The sequence below is a fragment of the Poromitra crassiceps genome, assembly GCF_964638095.1.
Source record: "Poromitra crassiceps genome assembly, chromosome: 6".
NCBI classification, from domain to species: Eukaryota; Metazoa; Chordata; class Actinopteri; order Beryciformes; family Melamphaidae; genus Poromitra; species Poromitra crassiceps.
In genome coordinates this window covers 4,880,592-4,887,383 of record NC_139627.1, presented here as the reverse complement: position 1 = coordinate 4,887,383, position 6,792 = coordinate 4,880,592, and the positions used below count along the sequence as shown (strand labels likewise).

Sequence of the window (6,792 nt, the reverse complement as noted above, 5' to 3'; positions counted from 1 at the left end):
CTGGCTGTGTTCTCTCTCCTCTCTGTCTGTGTGCGAATGCACAGACGGTTCAGTAGTAATTTGATGTGTGTCCCCGGGGACATTTGATGGATTAAAGCTAAGCAGCTCCATTTCGCAGCACCACCTGATCTTCCCCACTGCCTGTGCCCCATATAAAGGCTGGCGTGATTGCTGATCTCAGCTAGTCTGACAGTGTCTCTCTCTCTCCCTCTCTCTCTCTCTCTCTCCCTCCTCTCTCCTCTCTGTCTGTCTCCATCTCTTCTCTTTCCTCGCTGGTCCCTTAAGCCTGCTGCATCACAGGAGCTATCCAGTGCTGAACAGGATCGTTTTTATTTTTTTTTGTTTTTTTTTGGTTGGGTGTGGGGGGGGGGGAACCTGGGGGGGAGCCATAATAAGAGTATCACACAGCATCGCCGTCAGCCGTGTTCTCTCCACTTGGTTTCCATTTTCTTTCTTATCTTATGTTTTTGGGCTGTTGTCTCTCCACATTTAACCCACAAGGATTACCGTCAAAAGCCAGCTCTCCCTCTCGCCTCCTCGCGTGCTTTTTCTCAGAGGGCTTCTCTTCCTCTCTTTTTCCACCCATGCTTTTCTCTCGGCTCTGTGTTTTTATCCATTGAAACATGCCCCGTTCATTTTTGGTGAAGAAAATCAAGCTCGATGATTTCTCTGTGGCCACCTCCAACCATCACCACCACCACCACCACCACCACCACCTGGACGACTCGTTCACTTTTGCACGCTCCATCACAGACTCGGTGACCAGCCTGGGGGTTCGTCTCAGCGAGAATGGTGAGTTTTTAAACGTGCCTCTCTGGTCTGCTGCTCCGAGATGTTTGCTAGGCTAGCAGCAGCAGCAGCGCTTGCCCCGGGAGAGAAGCTCCGGCTGCCCGTTTCAGCACGCCTGACCGTTTCCACAGTTAAACACAGCAATGCATCCTCTTTTATGTGTGTGTTAGATTGCCATTCCCCCTGTGCGCCTCAGCCTCTAACGTGTCCATAGCGTGTAAATTAACACGCGATGTGACAGGTAGCCTGCTGATTTCTGCATCGATATCCCGAATAATCCCCCCCCCCCACCAGCAGCACCCCACCCCCCCCCCATCGCCACCGCGCTCCCCAGACTTTTGTTTTTTGACTCCAGTTGAAGGACAGGCACAATTCAGGTCACCGCCGCGGATTATCTTATGTAAATGTGGCAACAAAACGTGTCTCTAATCGGGGGGGGGAAAGAAGCTTCGGTTAGGTTATTTGTATGACTGCACCAGCCCCCCGTGTGGTGGTGGTGGACCGGACACATACAAGGCTCAATCCATCTGCTCGTCATGCGGGGCAAAAAAAAAAAAAAAAGATGCATGAATATGAGAGATGAGTATCGGATGATACGTTTGTCCTTAGCTGTTATTGTCCTTGAGTTCCCATCACAGTCTGCAGCCTCCCTTTGCCCCCCTCTCTCCTCCTCTCTTCCCCATCATCCAACTGGAGCAGCATGCTGCACACACACACAGTCTCTTCCCCACCCCCATCATCCCCTGCTCCCCTCCTCCTCCTCGGCTACATCTTTCTCTCGCTTCCGGGCATTTGAAAACTAGCAGGGGTTAGAGTTTCAGCCGTGCAGGCCTCTCACCGCCACAAGAGACATCAACACACTCTCTGTACAGTAACAGCCAGGAGGGGCGATGGGGAGCCGGAGAGCTTGAAGGGGAGAGAGGGATCGCGAAGGGGAAGGAGAAACAGGAGACAAAAAATGCTTGGGGCAGCATTGAGGGGGGTGGGTGGTGGTGGGGTGGAGTGGTGGTGAGGGGGGGGTGTCACGTGACGGAGGTTGTACAGTAAACACGAAGAAAGGCACATAGCTGCACTGTGGTCAACACGCGCACTGAGGCACTAAGCTCTCCACTCTGCTGCTGACTCGAGAGAGAGAGAGAGAGAGAGAGAGAGAGAGAGAGAGAGAGAGAGAGAGAGAAGAGAGAGAGAGAGAGAGAGACAGAGAGAGAGAGAGAGAGAGGCGTCCTTCACTTTCACAGTCAGCTTTTTGAGCCTGCCCGCTTCCATTTTGTGGCCATATTTAGAGGGGCCAGAGTCAGACGTCTGTCTTTCTTTCTCTCTTTGTTGTGATTTGTTATGATGTGTGGGCGCCACAATAGGATGAGCTTCACAGAGAGAGACCACGTAGGCGAAATGAGGAGATGAGATGATGACCACCTGTTATTCGATCGCGTTAATGCCAGGCTTCAGTGAATTTGAGATGATCTGCATTAGTGCTATTAACAAGCACATGGGTGCATAGTTATTTGTGGTGGTGACGAGAGAGGCTGCATGGGTTTTGTAAACAGTCATGGTTTGTTCAAACGACTTGACTGGCTGAACAATAGAAAATTATGACAAGAGAAAAAAACACATTTTGAAATGCATTGCTAATAGACTAGCATGTAACTGGAGATACTGTATATTTATTGACCAGCTTTATTCTTTTAACAATGCTGGATGTTATTCAGCTTTAATGCAACTTTTAGATCATTATCATGGGAGATCTCTGTAGTATTATTATTATTATTCTCACCCTCTATTGTTCCTGATTCTATTGTTCAAAAACCACGATAAATAAGCATCATAATTATGAAAAGAAAAAAGGAGGAAAAGAAACGATAAGGCACTACAACACCGGCTTTGACAAAAAGCCATTTAATTCGCACAAAAGAATCTCCCTTTTCACGCTGAGTCAAAAAGAAAGAAAAGAGGCAGAAATAAAAGAAATCTCAACATGGCTGAAAGAGCTAGCATCAGCACTTCTGCTGCGCGCGTGTGCCAGGAGGTTCTCCTTCTCTTCTATTGTGGAGACGTTTGACTTGAGTGTCTGTCGAACAACAAAGAGGATGAGGGGCTCCATTCATGACATGCTTGCTTTGCATTACAGAAATGTGTGTGTGTGTGTGTGTGTGTGTGTGTGTGTGTGTGTGTGCGTGTGTGTGTGTGTGTGTGAGCTGTAAAGGCTGATACAGCGCTAGTCCTGAATGATGAACTCCTCGTCTGACCTTGGGGTTTAATTGAAACATATTATACAAACTCCGCTTTTACACCTTTGATACATTTGGGCTGGAAAAACAAAGAAATAAATAATCGTCTCGACAGAAAGAAGGGGCCATATGGTCGTCGTATATGGAATGCAGATCTGCTACAGTAGCTACTGTATATTCATGATGAAAGGCTGAATTCATCTGGGCTTGTGGTGTGGCTACAAATACGCGTTGAAGGTGGTACTTGTAAATTCACGAATAATAGCAAGGATATATACCTAATAATAAAATGCTTGAGTGAAACACTGATTTTTTTTTTTATTCTTTTGAAAGAAAACATTGGAACACAAACAGCAGTCTGTGTGTTTGGAGTGTGTGTGTTTGGAGTGTGTGTGTGTGCCTGGTGTCTGCCTGTCCCTGGGTGTCACAGTCGTGCCTTTGACAGCACGGTGGGCTGTGTGATCAGAGACCCTTAGGGGGGGGGATGGAGGAGGAGGACGGTGTGGTAAGAGAGCCCCTCCAATTGATTTGGTAATGACCTGCTTCTTGAGAGCTCTTCAGCAGGCAGACCTGTCAGGCTGTGTAGACAGGTGACCCCATCTCCTCCTCCACAAACAACAAGACGACTCTGCAATGTGCCCTGCCTGCCTGTATCAGATACCAGCTCCACCTCTGTGCTCAAGGCAGCAGCAGCAGCACACCGTGCTCAATACACTATTATTGTGTGTCGCAGACACTTAATCGGTTCCCTCGCACTTATTTCTATCCTCTCTCTCCTGCACCTCGGCTGCTTCTAACAGCTGTACTATTTTACAGATGATGGCCTATTGATCAGTGCAAAACTTTGAATTTCATTAAAAAGCAGTCAATACCTAATTTCCACTGCTTGCTGCACACAGTGCTTAGGAATGGGGTTTTTTTTTTTTGCAGTTATGCACTATTTCCCCTCAGGGTAGGAATGGCGGCACCACCGCTTTCTGCATTTTGCACGCATATGTTCTCGTCCTATAGGAGAAGCAACCTTGGAGGTGAAGCACCATCAGAATTCATTCAGCCCATGAGATTCATTCAGCGCACGAAGGATGTATTGACTTGTGTTTAGATGCGTTTAGGCTGCCAGCAAGGCTTTTAGCTCCGATGGCGCTGCTGCGCTGCTTTGGGAAAGGCGAAGAAAGAAAGACAGGAATGGCGCCAAGGAGAATATATCTCTCTGTAATCACGCACTGTTGTCGTTGTGTACGGTTAAAATCGCTCGTGGTGTTTCTGTGGCTTTTGCTGCGTCACGCCTGCACTCGCTTGAACCCTACAGTATGTCACAAGTTGACCTCCGACCTCTAGCTATAGCGGCGTGCCCCCCGCTATCTGCCCAAATATATCTCACTGCAATGAAGAGTCAGTAAATAATATAGAGAGCTTTGTCAAGTCAAGAGGTGCAACCTGTTTACAGGAGTGTCTCCTTAAACACAAACCTTTTGATTTGGAGAAGACGCCCACCAACAACAACAACAACAACAACAACAAACAAAACCCATTCGGCGATCAAATACTTTCGGGAAAACAAACGATGCGTGATCTCAAATGCATTAAGCGTTGAGGTCAGAGTTGAAACAGAAAGTAAGCTGTTCGATGCCGGTTGGCTCCTTGCACAGAGAGTGTGTGCTCTGTGTTTGACTCATAATGCCTGAGCTCACAGAACCTTTAATTGAGCAAACAGGGAGATAGGCCGCGGCCACAGAGGAGCGGCGTACCGCAGACCAAGACCAATCTTATCGTGGGAAGGAGGTCTAATCAATGAGACTACTTTATGTAAGAGGGGATTTAAAGTGAGTCTCCTTTCACAGGAGAATCCTTTGAGGAGACATTATCTGTGCCTCAGATCTGCTGCTCCTCCTCGATGTGATAGTGTGCAAACCTATAGTTTCCCTGCATCACCATCATCATGCTATTGTATAGATACAACCTGTGTGATCTGGGGGGGAAAATGCAATTTGTTCTGTGGTGTCATTACTCCATCATTCCACAAAGGGGCAATCATCCAACATGATAATCATGTAATCACCAACCATGTCAGTGCGTCCTTATCCATCACACAACCCGCTGGCCAACTGTAATTTGCGTTGCGTCTCTTCCTCCAGGCTACATCCAGGATTACATCACGCCATCTGTATACCAGGGGGAGAAGAAGATGGAGCACAAGCTGGCGTCGCCGGTGTCGGACCCCCTGTACACCCAGGTGAGCAGCGGCGGTGGCGAGGACGTCGACGAGGAGTACTGCGACCCCGACCTGGAGCACCCCGACAGCCCGCAGTCCGGCATGACGGCCAGCGGCTTCTACAGCGGCGAGTCGGAGGCCCTGAGCGAGGGATACACCATGGATGCCTTCTTCATCTCGGACGGGCGCTCGAGGCGGAAGGGCGAGACGGGCGAGAGTCGCGGCGGCGGCGGGGGCGGGGGGGGGAGCTCCAGAAGCAGCAGCAGCGCCGCCAACGCCGCCGTGGAGGAGAAGGGCGGAGCCGGCGGGGCGCGCCACAGCTGCAACGAGTGCGGCAAGACGTACGCCACCTCGTCCAACCTCAGCAGACACAAGCAGACGCACCGCAGCCTGGACAGCAAGATGGCGCGCAAGTGTCCCACCTGCGACAAGGTGTACGTGTCCATGCCGGCGCTGGCCATGCACATCCTCACCCACGACCTCAAGCACAAGTGCGACGTGTGCAGCAAGGCCTTCAGCCGGCCGTGGCTGCTCCAGGGCCACATGCGCTCGCACACGGGGGAGAAGCCGTTTGCCTGCGCCCACTGTGGCAAAGCCTTCGCCGACCGTTCAAACCTCCGCGCCCACATGCAAACACACTCTGCCTTCAAGCACTACAGATGCAAGCGCTGCAATAAGACCTTCGCTCTCAAGTCCTACCTGAACAAGCACTACGAGTCGGCTTGCTTCAAGGGCTCCGCGGACGAGGACGACTCCGGGTCAGAAGACTAGCGGAGCGAGAAGCTAAAATTTTTGGAACCCCCTGTTGCAGGTTCTCAAAAACCAATAACCCTGTTCACTCTGCCCTCCATGCCTTTTTTCTTCCCTATTTTTTAGAAAGCAATATTTTCACTGAGATTAACGTGAAGAAACTATAATGATTATGGCAAAGACAATTTCAAAAGATGCTGGATTTTGTCCCTGCACAGTAGCTAATCGTCCACAGAAACATACAATCAAGCAACCTTCCCCCAAATAGAAACTGTAGATGTTAGTTGTACACAAATAACTAACAAGTGCACGCACGGATGTGCGCTTACATACACTACACTACACTACACTACACTACACACACACACACACACACGTGCACATGTGCGCATATGCGCATGTGAACACACACACACACACACACACACACACACACACACACACACACACACACACACACACAATTATATATGAGGCCTGGCATGTGAATTTTTATCAATGACTATAATGATATTGATATCAATAGTAATAATATTTAGATTCCTGATATTTTATAGCAAATAGTACGGGAAAATGAAAAAAACAAACATAAAAAGGACTGTAACAGTGTTCTTTTGTTTTTTAGAGACAAAAATGACCTCTTGTATTTTTATGCTGCTTTTTATTTGCTAAGAATTGAATTCTTTTGCAACTGCCAACATGAACTTTTTATGAAAATGTGAACTATGACAGTATTTGCAAAAAAAAAAAGGGAGATCATTTTAAAAGGTAAAAGACAAACCCCTTTTTTCCACACCAATGTTTCAATTCAAC

At 48.5% G+C, this 6,792-nt stretch overlaps 1 protein-coding gene across 1 annotated transcript; it reads left to right on the top strand.

The window, feature by feature from the left end:
- Positions 1-623: 623 nt before the first annotated feature.
- scrt2 (scratch family zinc finger 2) lies at positions 624-6,000 on the top strand (the record flags this gene model as incomplete). The annotated part of the gene is made up of 2 exons (XM_083639384.1): positions 624-792; positions 5,153-6,000. 2 exons carry the CDS (start codon positions 624-626, stop codon positions 5,998-6,000), a joined length of 1,017 nt encoding a protein of 338 aa, XP_083495510.1.
- Between the last annotated feature and the right edge of the window lie 792 nt (positions 6,001-6,792).